The 21,582-nt window shown below is 39.4% G+C and overlaps 1 protein-coding gene across 2 annotated transcripts in view; it reads left to right on the top strand.

Moving 5' to 3' along the window:
- The window catches only part of INO80D (INO80 complex subunit D), a 75,190-nt gene extending 54,114 nt beyond the window's left edge, over nt 1–21,076 (top strand). For both annotated transcript variants that reach the window (XM_081243078.1, XM_081243077.1), the window contains exons 9-11: nt 6,270–6,487; nt 7,576–7,733; nt 8,974–21,076. In XM_081243078.1, the coding sequence (XP_081099204.1) occupies nt 6,270–6,487; nt 7,576–7,733; nt 8,974–10,139 (1,542 nt within the window). In that variant the 3' untranslated portion in view covers nt 10,140–21,076. The remainder of the gene's footprint in view (nt 1–6,269; nt 6,488–7,575; nt 7,734–8,973) is intronic.
- The last annotated feature ends 506 nt before the right edge of the window (nt 21,077–21,582 follow it).

The following is a 21,582-nucleotide window of genomic DNA, read 5'->3' as shown; positions in this document are numbered from 1 at the left end:
ACAGCTCTTACCTGCTATGAGCATATTTTAGTTTGCAGGGATGCGTCAGGGTAACCAAGTGGCCATTGGACAGGACTTAGTAGTGTAACACTGTGGTCCTGGCTTTGCCACTAGCTGTATGTGTAACATGGACTAATGAGTCATCCTTTCTAGACCTCAGTTGCCGTGTATGAAGTTAACCGGCTTCTTCTCTAAGAACCTGTTTTATTTTCTAGACTTCCTTTATGGACCATATATTTTGAAAAGTTGTATACTAAACTACGTATACAAATAGTGAATAATTACTTTCCCATTTTAATTTTAAAACATTTAAAATATAGACATTTTTGTTAGCTTATTGAGGTTTTATCACGGTTAAATGATGACTTCCGTATGTTTTTTGAACCCCTTTTGTGGACCTTCATTGATGATTTCACAGACCCTTGGTAATACGGGCACTGTAGCTTTCAAACCACTGAAGTAAATGATCCTGGTTGTAAATGTTGGTTTTAAAGTTATACCATTCCATCATACTTCTAATAAGACTAGGAAAATATTGTTAAATAGGGAGGCTGTACTTTAGGATCTGCTTTATTGATTTAGTGAGTTGATGATTAGTATAACAGTTTTTATGTGAATGCTTCTAAAGAAATTGAAAGCAGTTTATACTTTTCAGCTGGTTAAACATTCCTACTTAGGTAGATTCAGCCAGGCAAACAGAAGGTTGAATTAGTATAATAAGATTAGTCATAAAATAATATATATTTTTTTATTTTTTTTTTAATTTTTTAATTTTTTAAATTTTTTGCTTTATAACAAATTTAATCAGTTATACATATACATATGTTCCCATATCCCCTCCCTTTTGTGTCTCCCTCCCACCCTCCCTATCCCACCCCTCCAGGCGGTCACAAAGCACCGAGCTGATCTCCCTGTGCTATGCGGCTGCTTCCCACTAGCTATCTACCTTACGTTTGGTAGTGTATATATGTCCATGCCGCTCTTTCACTTTGTCACAGCTTACCCTTCCCCCTCCCCATATCCTCAAGTCCATTCTCAAGTAGGTCTGTGTCTTTATTCCTGTCTTACCCCTATGTTCTTCATGACATTTTTTTTTCTTAAATTCCATATATATGTGTCAGCATACAGTATTTGTCTTTCTCTTTCTGACTTACTTCACTCTGTATGACAGACTCTAGGTCCATCCACCTCATTACAAATAGCTCAATTTCATTTCTTTTTATGGCTGAGTAATATTCCATTGTATATATGTGCCACATCTTCTTTACCCACTCATCCGATGATGGACACTTAGGTTGTTTCCATCTCCGGGCTATTGTAAATAGGGCTGCTATGAACATTTTGGTACATGTCTCTTTTTGAATTATGGTTTTCTCAGGGTATATGCCCAGTAGTGGGATTGCTGGGTCATATGGTAGTTCTATTTGTAGTTTTTTAAGGAACCTCCATACTGTTCTCCATAGTGGCTGTACCAATTCACATTCCCACCAGCAGTGCAAGAGTGTTCCCTTTTTTCCACACCCTCTCCAGCATTTATTGTTTCTAGATTTTTTGATGATGGCCATTCTGACTGGTGTGAGATGATATCTCATTGTAGTTTTGATTTGCATTTCTCTAATGAGTAAAGATGTTGAGCATCCTTTTATGTGTTTGTTGGCAGTCTGTATATCTTCTGTGGAGAAATGTCTATTTAGGTCTTCTGCCCATTTTTGGATTGGGTTGTTTGTTTTTTTGTTATTGAGCTTCATGAGCTGCTTATAAATTCATAAAATAATATATATTTTATATAATAATGTAAAATAAAAATACAGTATAAAATAATATTAATCAGGGTTTTAAAAGTTATTTTCAATGCAAAGTTTCTACAGTACGATACAGATGGCTTTCTCTTTGAAGGCAGTTGTAGAATCTGACACTACTTTGAGTTTTTGGTTTTTTTTTTTTTGCGGTACGAGGGCCTCTCACCGTTGTGGCCTCTCCCGTTGTGGAGCACAGGCTCCATGGCTCACGGGCCCAGCCGCTCCATGGCATGTGGGATCCTCCCGGACCGGGGTACGAACCCGTGTCCCGTCCCCCCCATCGGCAGGCGGACTCCCAACCACTGCGCCACCAGGGAAGCCCTAGTTTGAGCTTTTTTTTTTTTTTTTTTTGCTGTGTTGGGTCTTCGTTTCTGTGCGAGGGCCTTCTCTAGTTGTGGCAAGCGGGGGCCACTCTTCATCGTGGTGCATGGGCCTCTCACTATCGCGGCCTCTCTTGTTGCGGAGCACAGGCTCCAGACGCGCAGTCTCAGTAGTTGTGGCTCACGGGCCTAGTTGCTCCGCGGCATGTGGGATCCTCCCAGACCAGGGCTCGAACCCATGTCCCCTGCATTAGCAGGCAGATTCTCAACCACTGCGCCACCAGGGAAGCCCTGAGCTATTTTTAAGTTAAAAATTACATAAGAGTAGAACAAACACTTGTATTCTATCAGTCCCCCAGTGAGAGACTAACACTGGGTGATAAAAACTGTGCAAATCTCATGGCTCTGCTTTCAGACTATATCTTGAATTCACACACATTTTACCAACTTCGCTGCTACCATTTTAGCCTTGGCGACCATCATCTTTGCCTACATTATTGTAATAGTCTCCTAAGTAGTCTCCCTTCTTCCTGCCATGCCGCCTGTGCCCGGATGTGTTGCTCACACATCAGCCAGGGTAGACTATGCATGTGGGTCCCACTGTCTTTGAATTTACATATAGTAAAGTTCACTCTTTTTCGTGTACAGTACTATGAATTTTGACATGCATACAGATACATAATCAAGACACAGATTCATTCCATCACCCCCCAAAAGGCTCTAGTCCTGCCCTTTGTAGTCAGCCCTTTTCTATCCCCACTGATCTGTTTCTGTCCGTATGATTTTACATTTTCCAGAATGTCTTCTAAATGGAATCATTCAGTATGTAGCCTTTAGAGCAGGCCTTTTAGAATATACATCTGATGATTTTAGTTCCCTGATCAAAACTTTCCAGTGGCTTCCCATCGCATCTAGAATCCAACCCGAAATTCTTACCATGCCTGTGAGGCACCTCCTGATCTGGCCCTGGCAACCTCTCTAGCTTCGTCTTATACCCTCTCCTCACTTCCACAGCTCCAGCAACATTGGCCTTCTTGCTCTTTCTTAAACACTCTAAGTATGCTCCCACCTCAGGGACTTTCTGCTTGTTTTTCTCTTTTCCTGGAGTGTTCTTTCCCCAGATTCTCCATGTCTCACTCCTTCATTTCATTCAGGTTTCTGATCAAGTGTCAGTTCATTTCTGCCTCCCCTCTACCCTGCTGCTTTTTATCCTCGTACTCTACCTTATTTTTCTTCCTAACATTTATATTTGCCTAACATTATTTATTAATTAGTTTGTTTATTGTCTGAATCCCCCTACTAGAATGTGAACTTCACAAAGCCAGGAACATTTTTTGTTCAATGCTACTATATCCCCAGTGCTTGGAACAGAGATGCTCCATAAGTAATGGTTGAATAAATTATCGGTCAGGCCCATGGCTTGTGGGGGAGAGGGGTGAGATTCTGAACTAGACTCAGCCACTTGATAGGACAGCCATTGGTAGAAGAGGCTAGAGCTGCCCGAGGTCCAGGCTGGCAGACAGAACATGGTATTCAACAGGTATGAGACCATACAACAGATGGTAAGTTACTAAATGCATTGTCCTGCATAGAAGTAGAATGGGACAGTGAGAATGCTGGGAGTGAACAGTGTTTGTAGGTAGTGTAGGTAAATGAACAGTTGGCTTTAGGAAAGCCTCTAGGACACAGGTGTTCTCTGGAGGAGCTAAGTAAGGGAATACCAAGAGCCAGGCAGGGTCTCAGTCATGGGCACTTCTGTGTGGAGGAGCTGGCACATTACCAAACATGTTGCCTGGCTACACAGCATAAGCCTAAGAGAGTAAGACAGAAGCCTAGAAGCAGAACCAGTAGGATTTGTATATTCTTGGCTAGAGCTCTCTTCCTCCCTCCTGCTCAAGATTCACACTGGTCCTAGAGGGAAATCCTGGAATGGATGCCAGCACCTGGTGGGTCCTGGTAGCTGCTTATTCACTATTTATTCAGTTACATAGTGGGCATAAAAAAAAGTAGACATCAAGTGTTGAACCAAAAGGAATTACAGAGGCTGGGAAGCAGCCTCTTTTTTGTTGCTTTCTAAATTTGTGAATTTTGAGTCTGTAATGGTGTTTGGATTCAAGTATTTGTCTGGGATTAAACATCTTTTAGATTTCCTGAATTTATGCTTAATTTTATTCTTTCTTGCTTTGAGTTTGTTTGATGCTAGTGATAATTATTAGTCTTCAGATCTTTTTACGTATTTGATTATAAGAGTTATTACTGAGTTCATCAACTCAAAGGTGACATCAATCGTAAAAACCACGATTGTTTTATATACCACCAAGAAGGAAAAAATGTTGCACAGTGCATTCCTTATCACTTAAAATTTTTATTTTATACTTACCAAAATAGCTTTTTTAGTCTTAGATAGACATAGATATTTTTATCTTCTATAGCACTCCTGGTTTCAGCTAATCCTTGGTGTGTGAAAGGCAGTATTTTCTACATACATCTACTATAACACAGCTTTGTCCACTTTGTGGATTATTTTCCTTTTTCCTTTGGTTGTTGCTTTGCAATAAAAAGGTGGGTGGGGGGGATTGTGGTCAGTTCTTCAATAATGAATATTTGCTTCACCAGTAACAGGTTTACCCAGTGCCGCTTTTTGTGCCTTTCTGCATACACAGCAGTTTTTCCTCGGCATGTAAAACCAACAGTGCACATACCTTCATTCAAACAATGACAGTACAAAGAGCTACGACCAACTTTGAACATGTAGGCAGCACCAACTGTAATGACCATCACCTGGCTGACGGCAGGAATAATATGCCGTCATTGTAAAATGCTTTCCGATTGTAGAGAGAGTGCAATGTGCATCTGGGTCTTCAGATTTAAGGGTACTAGCTGAAGAAAGCTAGTTGTAGTGCAGGTTTCTTATTCCTTCCTGGTTCTTCTTCCTTTGCCTCCTCACTTAATTGCAACAGTTTTATAAAGCTGTGTGCCCATTGTCTTCTCTCTTTACCATGTCTCCCTGGTCCCTATAAATTATTTGAAGGACTTTTACTGTGTCACGATTTCCAGGTCTCCATCTCCATCCCTGTCTTCCTTCCTGTGCACCAGATATGGTTTTCTCCTGCCTCCCTGGACGTCTTCACATCTCAAACTCTATCTGAGCCCAGCTGAATTCCTTAACTTTTTTCCTGATGCTGTTTATTCTGCTGTGTTCTGTATCCCAACTAACGGCATTACCCCCTAACAATCACCTCAACTAGGAATCCTGGACACGTTTGAGAATTTTATATTCCCCTCATCCTCACCACATCCAAGGATCAGTCACATCTTGAGAATTCTCTCTCAACAGACCCTCGCTTTTCCTGTCCGGCTCACTTTGCCCTCAGCTATTGATCAGTCTTGTTAATACTTGTTGAAATAGCCCTCTGATTGGAACCATTTCCTCCACTCACTTGCCTCTTCTCTTTATCCCTTTACGTTGCTACCAGGATAGTTAATCCTTTTAAAACATGTACTCCTGTCATCAAACATCATTCCCCGTTGCCTATAAAATAAAGTTTAAAACCCTTAACAGAGTATTCAGAGTCATACAGGATCTGGTTCCAGACTTCTTTACACGTTACTTTTATACTTTGTCCTCCATCATTTCCCGAGCGATAGTCATACCCAAGTATTTGCTGTCCTTTTTGTCCGTTTGTGCCATTTCCTTTAGCTTAGAATGATCTTCCCCCTTATCCCAACAACTTAAAATCCTGTTTATTCTTTAATCTCACATAGCTACAAATAAAGGATTTTCCTTTTGTGTACCCTTAGAAGGTGTTTATATCATTATTGCCCAATTTTTTCTACTGTATTTATGTATCCTGTAGTCATGTTTTTCCCATGGGAGACTAAGTTCTTTGAGAGCACAAATCAAATTTTATTCAATTTTTTATACTACAGCACCTATGACAATGCCTGTAAATGTGGGATGAGCTCTATGTATATATTGAATTGATTTGAATTACATTTTAAGATGAATTTCTTATTCATTTAATTATCGTTATACATAGTTTCAGGCACTATATAGAATTTTAAGAGATAATAAGTATTTTTTTCAGATAGCTGTTTGGTTTTTCCCAAATAATCTCAGTTTAAAAATACCCATTTGTTCATTCCAAAGGATAATTTCTTGAGAGGAGATAGCTCCCGTAAAGTTCAGCACCAGCAGCAGAGGAAACCCAGGAAAAAAACCAAGCCTCCTGCACTTACCAAAAAACACAAGAAGAAGAGAAGGCGTGGACCTCGTCGACCCCAAAAACCCATTCCCCCTGCAGTTCCTCAGGGGAACCTCAGCATGCCCACCAGCGTCTCACTGCCAGTGGAGGCCTCTCACATCCGGTCAGTGATGGCGCCAGAGTTTACATCTGCTTTACGTGTGCTGATTGTTCTCAGAACATCTGGCTTCATTTACTTTTCTAGTGTTGGAAGTAGGCTAAAGGAACCATTTGGTATATAAGCCTAGACTTTGTAGCTTTCAATATGATTTTTTACAAAATATCTGATGGGGTTAGATCTGAAGTAAAGCTTTTGATAACCAAGAGAGCAAATGCTGATATTGGGAATTTACTTGACTACTCTCAGATTTTTCTATTTCAACAGAAATTCCATATATGCTCCAACAGAAATATTCCATCAGAAATCTGATGCATTATTAATTTTGTCAGGGGTAATAAGCATTTTGACCAGATGAATGAGGCTTCTGTTTCAGCTAAACATCCCAGTTTTACCTGTTTCATTTTTTAAAATGTATTTATTTATTTATTCATTCATTTATTTATTTATTTATTTTGGCTGCGTTGGGTCTTCGTTGCTGCACGCGGGCTTTCTCTAGTTGTGGCGAGTGGGGGCTACTCTTTGTCGCGGTGCACGGGCTTCTTATTGCGGTGGCTTCTCTTGTTGCGGAGCACGGGCTCTAGAGCGCAGGCTCAGTAGCTGTGGCGCCTAGGCTTAGTTGCCCTGCGGCGTGTGGCATCTTCCTGGACCAGGGCTCGAGCGCGTGTCCCCTGCATTGGCACAGGCGGGTTTTTAACCAGCACGCCACCAGGGAAGCCCTGTTTCTTTTTTTTTTTTTTTTAATTATTATTTTGACCAGATTTTAAATTCTACTATAAAGTACTAAGACACACTTGATATACCTAATTGTAATTCATTTTACTAGTGCACCAAATTGTCATTCATTCTAATTTGCAGTAAAAATAGTATCTCCAAATGGTTGTCTTCTCTTAATACATGGGTAAGTGTTGCAGAAGTGTGTAACTGCATACGGCGAGTTCTGTCGTTTTGGTTTCCGATTTCCTTCTCTTAAAGTAGGAAGGGAGACATTTTGAGTTAGGATTTTCCGTTTTTGCATCGACAGACTTGTCTTGGGGACACTGATGTGGAGGTCAAGTGGGGGGGGGCGGGGCCAATCGTGTCGTCTTCCCCAGGAGCCCGTCCACGCCAGAGCTGAGTGCTGATGAGCTGCCGGATGACATTGCCAATGAGATCACTGACATTCCACATGACTTGGAATTGAACCAGGAGGACTTTTCAGACGTCCTGCCGCGGCTACCTGATGACTTACAAGATTTTGATTTTTTTGAAGGTATGGTCAATGTTTTGATTGGAGAAAACTGGTTTTTAAAATGAGTTTTTTAAAGGGGGAGGTAACTTTTTTGAGATATGTTTGGAGTATCCCTCCTCACGTGTAACGTCTTTCACCAGAGACAGGAAAGGTAAAGCACTAAAGCTGTTTTACTCTTTTTAGAAGGTGAGGCATGTACAGTTTTTAAACTGATACCCTAGCCTTAGTGGATCAGTAGGTTTGAGAGCTAGGTTTATAACTTTGTTCCTTTACTTATTTATTATCTTTGGCCTCACCGCGCAGCACGCAGGGATCTTAGTTCCCCGACCAGGGATTGAACGTGGGCCCACGGCAGTGAAAGCCCTAAGCCCTGACCACTGGACCGCCAGGGAAGGCACCTACCTTCGTTTATTTTTGAACAAAGACATTTTATATTTGAGTTTATTGAAACCTTTCAGAACTTGTCCTCATTTTAATACCCCACCATGTACTTCAATTGAAGTGCACTTTCCCAGAACAAAGTTGACTTAATACCGCCAATTCTCTAGTGCTTTCAGGGGAAATCTTTTATACTCTTAGAAGGTTTCTTTCACCCTTAAAAACTGGATATTTGGGGGGTGATTAGTCAAGTTCCTAACAATGGATTTTTTATATTGGAAATGAAATCAGTGAGGCCCGTGACTTCCATTTTGTGAAAATCACTTAGAAATGGGAGAAGGATGAGAGGGGAAGGGTAGAGAGTAACGCAGAAGCATTTCAAAAGGTGACCTGTGAAGTGAGCTGAGTGCTTGGTGTTGCACTGAGACATGCACGTGAGTTCTGTGTTCTAGGCTTCACAGCCGCCCTTCCAGCTGGAAGAGCCCAAGAGTCGAGGAACAAAGGCGGCTCCTCCCGCCCAACCTTTTGTCTCAGATCTGAAGTGATCGATATGTTTTCCGTTTTAATGACATTGATATAACTTCGGGTAAAAACATACGTGAAAGCAGATAGTCACCACGGGTTTTAAATTGGTAATGCTTAGACTCCTAAGCACCAAACACTTCGCTCAGATGGTTTTTGATAGTGCTGTAAACGAACTGAAGATGTGATTCAGGTTCCGGGACAGCTCGACCCCTCACACCTGTCCTGCAGCTGAATATTTCACTTCTTCCTTTCCATCTGATCCTTAATAGAATATTGTTACAAATAGTTCCGCTGTGTGATTTTTGTGGTCTGGGGCGGTGAAAGCTCTGCTGACTGTTAATGGCTCTCGTTTACTCAGGCAAGAACGGGGACCTCCTCCCCACCACCGAAGAGGCCGAGGAGCTTGAGCGGGCCTTGCAGGCCGTGACTTCTCTTGAGTGCCTGAGTACCATTGGGGTGCTCACCCAGTCAGATGGTGTGCCCGTCCAGGAGTTGTCAGACAGAGGAATAGGGGTGTTCTCCACAGGGACTGGAGCTTCAGGAATTCAGTCCTTGGGCCGAGAGGTAAACACGGACCTGGGGGAGCTGCTGAATGGGCGTATAGTACACGACAATTTTTCTAGTCTCGAGCTGGATGAGAACCTGCTCCGTTCTGCTACCTTGTCTAACCCACCTACACCCCTGGCAGGGCAGATCCAGGGGCAGTTCTCTGCCCCAGCCAGCGTTGGCCTTACTTCTGCCACTCTGATCAGCCAGAGTGCACTTGGGGAGAGAGCCTTCCCAGGACAGTTTCATGGACTTCATGACGGCAGCCATGCCTCCCAGAGGCCACATCCTGCCCAGCTGCTGAGCAAGGCAGATGACCTAATCACCTCACGACAGCAATACAGCAGTGATCATTCACACTCCTCCCCCCACGGAAGCCATTATGATAGTGAGCACGTGCCGTCTCCCTACAGCGACCATATCACCTCTCCCCACACGACATCCTACTCTGGTGATAATATGGCAGCTACCTTTTCAGCAGAGATGCCCATCATGGCGCAGCACTTGCTCCCAGCCCAGCTCGAGGTGCCACTTGGAGGAGTCGTCAACCCCAGAACTCACTGGGGCAATCTCCCCGTCAGCCTCGGAGATCCCTCTCCATTTAGCAACCTTCTCGGCGCAGATGGACATCTTCTTTCCACTTCCCTCTCCACGCCACCCACCACTTCGAACTCAGAGACCACACAGCCTGCCTTCGCCACCGTGACCCCCAGCAGCTCCAGCGTGCTTCCGGGGTTACCGCAGACCAGCTTCAGTGGCATGGGGCCTTCTGCTGAGCTGCTGGCCTCCACCTCTCCCAAGCAGCAACTCCCTCAGTTCAGCGCAGCCTTCGGCCACCAGCTGAGTTCTCACAGTGGCATCCCCAAGGACCTGCAGCCCAGCCACAGCTCAATAGCGCCTCCCACAGGCTTCACAGTGACAGGTGCCACAGCTACAAGTACCAATAATGCATCTTCCCCCTTTACCTCCCCTAACTGAGCGTATCTGTGTGCTTGCAGGCAGGTGGGGAACCTGGTGTTTTCTATCTTGTTTTCCTCTTTATCACCCCTCTCCCCTTTTCCTAAAGAAGATTTTAAAAATAACAGATGGGGACTAGAGGAGAACTCCCTTTTCCAGTTAAGCAAGTTACCCCACGGTGGACCTCGCTTCAGTGTTCACATGTGCTCCTTCGCACTGGTGCTCATTCCCTCCTGGCAGGTCCACTCTCCCCCGATGGTTTCCTTAGTGGCTCAGCACAGTGACTGGATAGAATCGACTTTTAGCAGCAAGTCCTAGAAGTGAAAGATACCTCAGATTACCAGTGCCCTTTACTATTTCCTAGTATTCAGATCAATGCTTTCCATTCTAATACCAGGTCTTTACATAGGCGGTTCTAAATGGAATGAGCCTATTCATTGAGTTCCTGTGTAAGAGACGGCAAGTGGTGTGTAGAGGCAGATCAAGGCTCTGACTTAGCACCAACTGCTAAACATCACATGAGGCCAGGATTCCATTCCTAATTGTGATCATGTTTAATTAAAAAGAAAAAAATTAGTCTTTTAACTGCCTGTGTGTATGTGTGCACCCATGCGTGTGTTTTTGTGCAGGGCAGGAAGCAGCTGTCCCATTGTTATTATTATTTTTTTTCTTTCCTAATGAGTAGAAGGCTCTTCTCCTTTCCCACATCTCACAACCCTGATAAGGTTGGTCATTCTTTCCCACTGAGTTAACTGACTTTCCTGAATGGAGAAGGGTGGTGGTCTGGTGGCGTGAATAGCACAACCCTTTTCTGCTAAGTTAGCCCAGAACACAAAAAGCTGAATTCATGTCAGTGCCCTGCAGATGTCGTGAAAAGCTTGCCTGGAGGGACTGCAGGGTTGCTGCGATTCTGAGGTCTGGTGGTTGGTTATATTGCCTTTTTAGACATGCATTTGTTTCTAAATCCCTCTTCCATGGAATATATTCGCAAGATGTAATTAAAATATTTTGATGTGAAAAGCAGGATAGGTCAGATAGGTTTGGAAAGATGGGATCTGTGAACTCCTTGATCCATCTTTTGCTTTTGAATTTTTCATGTTTACAGTAGTGATTCTTTGGTAAGATTTGTAAAATGTTGAAGACACTTGTAGAATCAATGTACCAGTTGTGAAGTGATGTGTAATATCTGAAGGATACACATTTTAAAGTTTCTTTCAAAGCAGAATATGGAAATTAGACATAAATTTTACCCACCCTTTGGTACTTTTAAAATAATTTAAGTATTTAGGTTTAAGTTTGGGGAAATTTTTTTTTTTAAGTACCAGAACTTTAGGGTTAAAAATCATATTGGATAGTTTAGTAAGTTGGTGACTATGAAATGAATATGTGAGGTTTCTTTTTACCTGCCTTCTCCCCGACCCCCGATCCCCTCGCCCAAGGGTGGAACTAGATTTTAAAGGCATCTGTACTCTGCTTTTGCTGAGAAGTTTCACTGTCCCTTGAGATACCATTGGCTATTTATACCTGAGTCTAGTCTAATTTACATATATATATTTTAAGATGAGTAGAGAGAACATATCTATTAATGATGTGATATAATAATTCATTTGTCAGGGAATATTTGATCTTAATTCCTTTTCAATAGGTAAAGATTTGGATGTATTTTCCTACTTCCTATATGTATTCTCTTTATGCCATGCTAATTCTAACCAGTCCCTTCTTTTGAAAGCTTTTCTTTCTCTGCTTTTTAAAGGAATGATGGTAATCAGCAGGCATTATGCAGATAAAACGTGCCTGAGATTATGGAGGGGAAATGTCACATGACTGTATGAAATCATTATATGCCCTATTTTGTATTTATTGAAGTTTCTTTTTGTGGGCCAAAAATATGTTTGTAATATATTTAGTTTTTTTTTTTTTAATCATGATAATTGATTGGAAGATTTATTTTTTAATAGCTTTGCCTTTTTTGCAGATTGAGAAATTTCTAAATTATAAAATTATGTCACAAAGCAAAATTATATTTGGTAGCACCGTAAATTTCTATTCTGAAGGGTGAGAAGAGATAATTTGAATATTTTTCACCTGTGAACCTATGTTAGTAAGCTTTTTAATTTTAATGTACTGTAATGAAATGATTATGAGTAGTTACCTCTGCTCAAAAGTGTCATTTAGTTTGCTAAACTCTTCACATCCCATTATAATTATCGCGAGATAACTGTCCATTCCCAGTGATTCGATTCCGTCTCCATTGTGTACTAATTAAAGGTTGTAGCAGAGCAGCCCATTGACTTTCTTTTTTATTGAGGTAAAAGTGGTACATACGCATTGACTTTCTCATCAGCCTTTCTTTGACAGTGAAGGGCAAGTCATGGGACGTTGATCTGAATTTTTCTGTCTATTTGTCCCTTGTGGTAGCTGCTTAAAATTCTTCAGTTATCAAAACTGAGTTTGCAGTAAGTTGCACATTTTATTGTTCGCAATTTTCTGTTTTCTGTGCATTTTTAAGCCCTTTTCTGCTTTCTGCTAAGGAGGCATGAAATGATCAGGAATGTTGCCAGTTACAGCTTCACACCAAAAACTTTGAGTAAATTCATTTTTGTGTAGATGCCCACGATGATAGCTGAAGAAAGGGCACCCGTAGAAAGTACCAGTGTAGGTTTGAGGAGTTAGCAAAAAAACAAATTTTTCTTCTCGTTTCGTCTACTTCAAAACAAATATCCGAGCTTGCGATTTGTTTGCTCTAGCTGTTTCTTGTGAGTCCCTTTTTGGAAGAGAGAAGAACATCTGTGAACCCAGAGATATCCGTTATGTTGTTCTTTTAGCTAATGGAGCAATTCTAGTCTATTAGTAGTAGGTTCGCTATTCATATGTAAAGAAAGGAATGAAGTGTCTTTTACTCCAGAAATATGAAAATCAGTGTCTTTTAAAATAGCACTTATTCTATAATAAGGCAATACTGGAATCAAAAACAAATTTTATATAAGGTTCTATCTAATTAGGTGGACACTAGCTTTCATTCTAGTGTTAAACTCATGAGGAATAGTGGCAAAGAAGGTTCACTCTATTTCTGCAGTACTTTGGGACCATTTATACAGGCCAGTTAGATTGTGTTAATGTGATTTAATTTACAGAGTTGCTGCAGTTAATGGATACATTCTGTGCTCTGAGAATCTGAATTCCATTCTAATGTATACTATTCACTGGCTGTGATCTGTAGCATCCGAAGGAAAGATGTGTTTTTCTCCTTTACACCCTCTGCGTAATTGTTAGTATTATTTTAATTAAAGTACTTAAGACATTGTTTTTCTTCTGTACAAATGGCTTAGCAATTTGCACATCTGGGTAGGTTATGTAGTTAACAATTCGCAATAGTAAATAGCAATTACATTTAACCCACCAAGTGACAGACTATGCAATGGAAAAATTTTCTAATTATCGTCGCATAGCTTATATAGCAAAGGATTATTTTCTCTAGTAACCTACCATGTGAGATAGAACTGCTTCATAAATGACTTCCTGAGCAATTTCATGTTGGCGGGCAGTATGGCGTGTCTAGTGTCCTTCCATGAAAAGAGTATAATTTAATGAGAAGCAAATAGTAGGTATGGAGATAAAGTTGGAAAAAATTTTTTTTCTTTTCCTTAAAATTGTAGTTATTGTCTTGAGCGGTTTAAGGCTAACGAAAGCTAATACTTTATCTTTGCCAAATAGTTATTTATAAGATTTATTTCTTAAATAAGCCCAACCTCTCAACCGCAAGTTAAGAATCATGACTTTCTGTGACTAACACTAAAGCTTTTCCTTATCAGAGCTCGTTCTCAGTCAGTGACCATAATCCACAGAGGCAAAGACAGTTCTTTGATTTGGAAGGAAACAGTGTCCGTGATACATGCAGATGCCCTAGCTGTACAATTTGCTTCTTACATGAAGAAATTTATATTTCTATTGACCTTTACCATTGGGCTTTTATCATTGGGCACTAGAATTTGAGCCTATGTAGGTCACGCCCATCCTGTGAATTCACTGATACCTGCCTGCAGTCCTTCCTGTGCGCCTGCATGGTGGGAGTGGTGGTGATGGGTGGTAGCTTCATCGGCAGTGCTTGTGTGGGGCACGTTGCCTTTTCTTCCCGTTAGTTCAAAAGATTGCTGTGGATGGTATTTCAAGAAGACGAGGATGTTAACACCACCAAGCGAACCAGTTCAAGTTTTATAGGGTTAGAAATTCCTTTAAATTTTGTTTAGGTTTCTCATTTCCAGTTTCTTCATCCTTTTTCTTTTTAGCCTTCTTTTAACATTCTATTAAATTCTGTTTTTAATCTGGTATATATAGAATAATACAGTGGTCTTTTAAATGGTCAACAGAACTCCGCAGTTTAATGAGGCAATTTAAAGGATTCCCTGGAAGAAAATGTAGTCATACCAGATCTTTCATCACAGACACCTACATCGCTCCAAGGATTTTTTCCTGACAAGAAATATATTTCTTGAGGATGGGGTGTGGGGGTGTGGGAATATATATGTGATAGAACATAGATTTTTTTTTTTCCTCTCAATACATTGAAAACAACTGACTTTTCATGGGCATTCTATAGAAAAGTAAAACAATGTAATGACTTCTTAATATTCTGAACTTTATAAAGCTTTCCAATATCATATTCTGGAGTGACCCAAAATCCATGTTCAGTAGATTAAAGCAGCATTTTTTAAATGCCACCTGTCAAAAGATGTGTAATGAGGTATCAGTGAAGGGCATAGTTGGATCTCCGTTCAGCATTTTCTTCTTTCCTAACCAGTGAGTTAGGAAAGAAAACATAAAACGTAAATGAATAATTATGTCTCTCCTAATGACCGGTGTCATTAATGCGAAAATTGTGGGTCAAACTTAACCTTATTTCTAAATGGGAAAAATTCTCTTTTCACTCCAGCTCTGATTTTTTGTTAGCTTTCCTCTCTGCACTGTGATACAGAGCAAATAAAAAGAAACATGGCATTTCGGAGAGAAAAAGAGAGAGCAAACTTGGAATGACTTTTTTTTACCCCAGGTTCCCAAATCTTGGGGATGTTTGGCTACTTTTGAGTGGCAGGGTTTTGGTGATCTGAAGTTCAGTCCAAAAACAGTCTTATTAGAGAAAACCTGTCTAACTCTTAGCAATGGAGGGCAGCACAGCTTTCCTTCTGTTTCCCCTTCTGCCTGATTGCCCAGCCCACCCCCGGCACCGAAGTATACACAGACACACACACGCACACGCACACGCCCACACACACACACACGCACACGATCTGTACTGCTCCTGGCCTAAGAGTAATAGAATCCTCTTCTTTCACTTGGTTTTTGTTTCTGTTTGTTTTTTTAAGCTGGGGACCACTGAAGTAAGCTCTATATGCACCCAAAGTTACCCTTGGAAAAATTTTCAACATGCCGTGCAGAAGGCTCTAATGCAGCTAAATGCCACCCTTGCTTTTACTTGGGGAATAGACTGATTTGCCCTGAAGTGACTCCACCCTGCGTTGTTGAGGTACAGTTGGCTCAAGCCGAGGAGTGTGGAAGGGATGGGAGGTTTGGTGCTTGTGACGGTGTCTTCATCTGCTCTGAAGGGTTGAATCAGTTCCTCTCAACAGTGATAGTTCTTTTCACTGTATAGAGTTGAGTATGTCTCAGGGATTCCTTGTGGAAATTAGGGCAGTTTTTAAAATAAGAAAATAGTTTTAAAAGAAGCTAAAGGTGACTCATCATTGAAGAGAGCGCAAGAAAGAGAAAACATTTGGTTCGTAGCCCACGGTGTCTTGCATGGGACGCTTTTCCTTCTCCTTCAGGCTCTCATCTCAGCCTCAGCATACAGAATCCTTTCCCACCACGCACAGCTTTAAAACTTTTATTTAAAAATTTCCTTCCCCAATGAGCTTTCAGAATACTTATTGTAGATTTTAAGAGAAAGGGTATATTAATTTATACTATTAACATCACCTCATAAATTATAAGTTTTATACTAAAGCTGTATTGAGTGTAATGAATTATGTTGCCTATGTGTTTAATAGCTAAAAAATTATATATGAGCTTTTTTTTTTTTTTTTTTTTACAAAACAAACTAGTGAAGCACCTTTTTACACTGGATCTCTGCCGTGTCAAGGTGTATAGCTATCCTTTGCTACCTTGCAGATATATAAAATAAAAGGATATCCTGGGGCCTCAAAACATAGAACACCTTTAGACCATTTATTTCTGCTCATAGAACTGTTGAGAATGATGTCTCTTTAGTAAATGATCTGTGGTTTACACTTACGATGGCTAGAAGCTTAGTTACAGGGTAAATAGAAATACATAGATCAAGTAAAGCTCCCAACTACTGTAGCTGGAATTTGTAAACTAAGTTTTTAAAACCTCTTTTATTTCCTATGGATTTATTCTTTAATTACAGTTAAGTTGGGAAGTAAAATAGAGAAAATAATAAATCTAGATGTTCTCAGTGTCTTATTCAGGAACTTTTTATCCCTCCTCACTAAGGAATTCCCACTGTGACTTAAAAATAGAATTAAAGTACTTGTGTGCATGTACATGTCTGTGCTTTTACACACATGCAAAAATATACATTGGGGGCACGTGTGTGAGAGAGATGAATGTGTGCTTAGGTAAAAAGAGAAAAAGGTAACAATGTATGGTAGAAATATGGTTTATTTAGTTGAGGGTATTGGAGTTACTTTCTCATCGTCTCTGTTGTATAAATACACCAAATTCTTGATTATGTTATGTTAAAAGGCTAGCTCTGATATCATGTGCATTTTATTTTAACCTTTTGATTAACTTATGCTATGTTTTTAAAATGACTCAAGAAACAGCAGGTTCTAAAGACCAGCCTCTCACTTTTGAGAGTAAAAATAAGAGAGAAACAGACCTGGACATGAGCTGTGTTTATCTATTGGGGTGATGGGACCAGAGATCAGCTGAACCTTTTTTATGTTAATAATAGATTTCTTCATCTTCTGAGTTATAAGATATTATTGATCACCTTTTCTTGGTGAAATTAAGAAAAGTATAGGCCTTTTATAAAGAATGCCTTTTTTTTTTTTTTTTTTTTTTTGCGGTACGCGGGCCTCTCACTGCTGCGGCCTCTCCCGTTGCGGAGCACAGGCTCTGGACGCGCAGGCTCAGTAGTTGTGGCTCACGGGCCCAGCCACTCTGCGGCATGTGGGATCTTCCCGGACCGGGGCACGAACCCGTGTCCCCTGCATCGGCAGGTGGACTCTCAACCACTGCGCCACCAGGGAAGCCCAAGAATGCCATTTTTTAAGGGGCTGCTTTGTTTAAAGAGTTGGTGGGATCATTTCACCATGCACATTTCAAAAAGCTGGGTTGATTTCAGTTATTTCCAAAATTAAAAAAAAAAAAGTTACTCAGTTGTGTTGTTATTTATGAAGTTAGCATGCCCCCCCAGCCCCCATATTTTGGCTATATGAAAAGTTATGCTACCCTTGACTTTTTACCTGATTTATCTGGAATTTAAAAAAAAATACATTCCTATATTTTGAGTTTTGTCTTTTTGCTATACATTCATTACTGAAGTATCTGGTGGTCTAAAATAGTCAAAGCTAGAGTTGTTATTAAATGCTCCAATCACATTTATTTTTAATATTAAAAAATCATATACTTTGAAACATGTCAAAACAACTTCTAATAATCCATCTGAATTTGTAGTTACCTTTGAAGCCTCATTCATCTTAGATAACTGAAGACCTGGGAAAGCTTTGTATGTTGTTCTTTTTACAGTTGTATTTTTTGCAGCATCTCCCAGTTTCATTCACTCTTGCTTTATAGGTTTTTAAAATCTGCATATTTCTTGTACATATGCATGCAAATGAAAGAAGGGAGGTTGTATTGGTGCCATTTCTCCCTTCAGTTACTATGGGATTTGCTAGAATAAATTCCCCCTGATTGAAGGGTGAAAATAGACCCTTTTGTGTATATCTGTACAGAGATGTGTATATGGGACGTGGTGGCACTTTGCTGAATGTGAACTTGCCTTGTCGGTGGAAAGATTGAGAAGTATTATGTTTATTTATACATTTGTATAAATCTATATATACACGTATGTATATGTGTGTGTATAGATAAATATATATATACATATATTTCCCTAAAAAAAGTGTGTGTATAATAGATAAACAGCCTTGGTTAAGCAAGATTATACGTCTATGGAAAATTCTGGATTACTCTATAAGCAAGAAGAGGTGACAGTCTAGGGTAATGGTCAGAGCATACAAAGATGGAAGTCCTTAGGATTATAGTCTTGTTTATGAGTTCCTCTTAGGACAGTACTTACTTGCCAGCCTCACTATTCTTCATCCTCATTACCTTCTAAGTCAATCTCTCACCATTTAAAAATCACACTTCGTTGTGTTTTTTTCCCTTTATTAATGTCCTTTCTAGCCAGAATCATTTGGCTTAGCCATATTTCATTAATATTTCACTCGTTTCTTTTAAATATCTTTGTCTCTGAAATTTCCCAGAAGATACAAATTTTGTATATAATAACTTTTTATAGTAATTTTGAGAATTGGGCATCATCTTTGGCTCAAAAGAAACAACCAATAAACCCCAAAACCAACATTCAAACAAGACTACTTTGAAAGTTTTACGTAGATAATTTTGGGACGTTTTACTTAAATTGGAAAAGAACATAATTATGATTTTATGATTGACATTAGTGTTAGGTTTATTTTGTCATTTATTGTCATTAATTTGTCCTTTCAAAAGTTTGGTTTACTTTGTGTTTAATCATAAATTTACCATTTTCATTTTAATGGAAAGCCTCTTGAATTCTATAACCTAAGCCTCTTAAATTCTATAATTCATTTTATTCATGGTGAAACTGCTTTAATGAATTCTTGTGTAATGAGCTCTGCTATATTTCCTTTTGACTTTTCTCACATTGATGACATTCTGTTTTAACTTTGCTGCAGCTCTCTAGAAAACTTGCATCCCTATATATTGTGCCTTTAAAGCTTTTATGCACACACAGACAAAAGTGTATATATACATGTTGGAGCATGTGTACATATACTTTCATATATACTCACACAGTATGTCTCTAGTATATATTGTGGGAGTGGATATATAGATGTTCAAAGGCAATGAAATGTTGCTCTCTAGATATATATGTATATAAATAGTGTTGATATACTGTATATACATATGTATATGTATGAGTTTTAAATGGCAATCTTTTACATTTAGCAAAATGCTGCCCCTACTGGAATATTGTCACTGCAATGGCAGTTGTATGTAATGATTTAAAATACATTATCAAAAGTTATTTAAAGAACATTTAAAAGTCTCATCTAAAGACGTCCACACATTATTTATTTATCTTCCTTTTCCTTTTATTGTTATTTTTATTTTTTTTTAACTGAAAGGGAGACTGTCATTTTAAAAATGCCATCTGTCACGTGAGAGGAAGAGAGCTGGAGATTCACCTGGGGAACCTTATGCATTTTCCTCTCTCTGAAATGGAGATGTACCACAAACTAGCCTGTTTATTTCAGTTATAAAGCAATCCTAACATTTCCATTACTGTATGTCATCCACCATCTCCTAGATCAACTTAATTCACCAATTTGCCTCTTCCTTTCATTAATAAATAATGATCATTAACATCATTTTGCCTGGGGGAAGTTAACTACTCTCTAGCTGCAGGGAAATATATCACCTAATAGTTATTCAGCCTTGTTCAAAATTCAGCTTTGAGAGAAGGCAGCTCTCTCATGCAGTTGTCTTAAGTAGGTTTTGCATTTATTTAGTTAGAGGTCTTCCCAGACTTTTTTTTTTTTTTTTTTAAAGAACTCCAAGTCTGCATGCACTTAGACCTAGATTTAATTCCTACTCCCCACAGCTTCAGGTATTTTTCATTAGTATATCAATTTGATACACTGAACGAAAGAATATTAAGAGAAAACTGTTACATATTTTATTTTGTGAGGAGTTGGCAGCAGACTCCATTTCAAGACCTTACAGAGAGAGGAGTTTGTAGATGGACAATCCTAAATCTTAACATGTTAACAAAAAACAGGTGGAGTAAGAGTACCCCTGAAGACTCAAGTAGAGGTTGGGGTTTGAGGGATTTCACAGAGTAGCTTAGCTGAAACTTGATATCAGAAGCAGCCTTTAACAAGCCTCTTGGCAATTGTATGGTACTAACCAGAGTACTGAAGTACAGATTGAAACCAAGTTGCAGTGGGAAATCAAAGGTGAGGTAGCTTATTGGAAACCAGTAAAATGACAGGTTGCACAGTTTTGAAATCTCTTCTAACAAAGTAACTGCACGGTAGCAAGGACTAGCCGTTCTCAAAGCCCTTCTTTTTCAGTGTTCTCCTTCACCTTGGCACACAAGTATGTTTTAAGGCCATACATTAAAAATATATACAAAAAAAAAAAGCTGCTTAAAGGGAACTTACAAACTGAGAATCTTCTCTGTATTTGTGTAAATAGTGGCTGGAAGCTTAGTTATATGCACAAAAGCTAGGAGCCACTTGTTTCTGCACAGACTATAGGAGCTAGATGAGGAGACTGGCAGATTTTGGGAAGAGGCCCCAGTTCTGAGCAAAGGCATATCTATAGCATTGGGTGTGCTGTTGCTGGGGGAGACCACATTTTGGGAGATGATGGGCTTTCGGTTTGTAATTTCCCTTTAAACAAGAAGAGATGGCTCACGTTTTCCATATATATCTCAATGAATGTACTGTATTACCATTTTAAAAAATTGATGAAATAATAATGGATTGGTCTCCTTTTGTTATCTGGTCCTTGTTTAATTTGTTTAAGGGTTTTTGTATACAAAAGTTTACATTTTTATGTATATTTTTCTTGTGTAAAAACTGATGTAATATGTGTATAAAACACTGTATGTATTATCTGTATATAGTGTGACAAAATGATTTTTCTTTCTTTCTTTTGGATGTATTAATAAAATCTTGCTGTGAAGTAGCCTTGCTTTTGGTTTAATTTCTTTTGCTTGGATATTGATGGAAGCTGCTAATCCAGGGTAGGTATTTTTCCCCTTTGTTATTTAAATAGAGTATATATATATATTTTTATATACCTTATATTTTGTCAAGAGCCCCAGGGGGCTATATTCATGGTACTTTATGGTTAGACTAACAATGGTTAGACTAACAATGATTAATATTTGTGTAATAACCATGGATCAATTAAATGCTACTCAAGATGACTTTAATGTGGTATCCAACCTTGAAATCCAACTAGAAGTTGCATTGGAAATTGTTATATGCTATAATGGAGGTCTTACAAGCCAATTTCTATTTCATTTAATCAGGAGCCCTTTCTCTATTCATTTTCATGAATTTTGTTTGTTCATAAGAACAAAGAAAAAAATGGAAGAAACACTCTTCCTTTAAGGCAAGGGTCCCCAACCCCTGGGCCACAGACGGGTACAGGTCCCTGGTGCCAA

The sequence above is a fragment of the Mesoplodon bidens genome (genome assembly GCF_964165515.1).
Source record: "Mesoplodon bidens genome assembly, chromosome: 8".
NCBI lineage: Eukaryota > Metazoa > Chordata > Mammalia > Artiodactyla > Ziphiidae > Mesoplodon > Mesoplodon bidens.
This window is presented reverse-complemented; position numbering and strand designations above follow the sequence as displayed.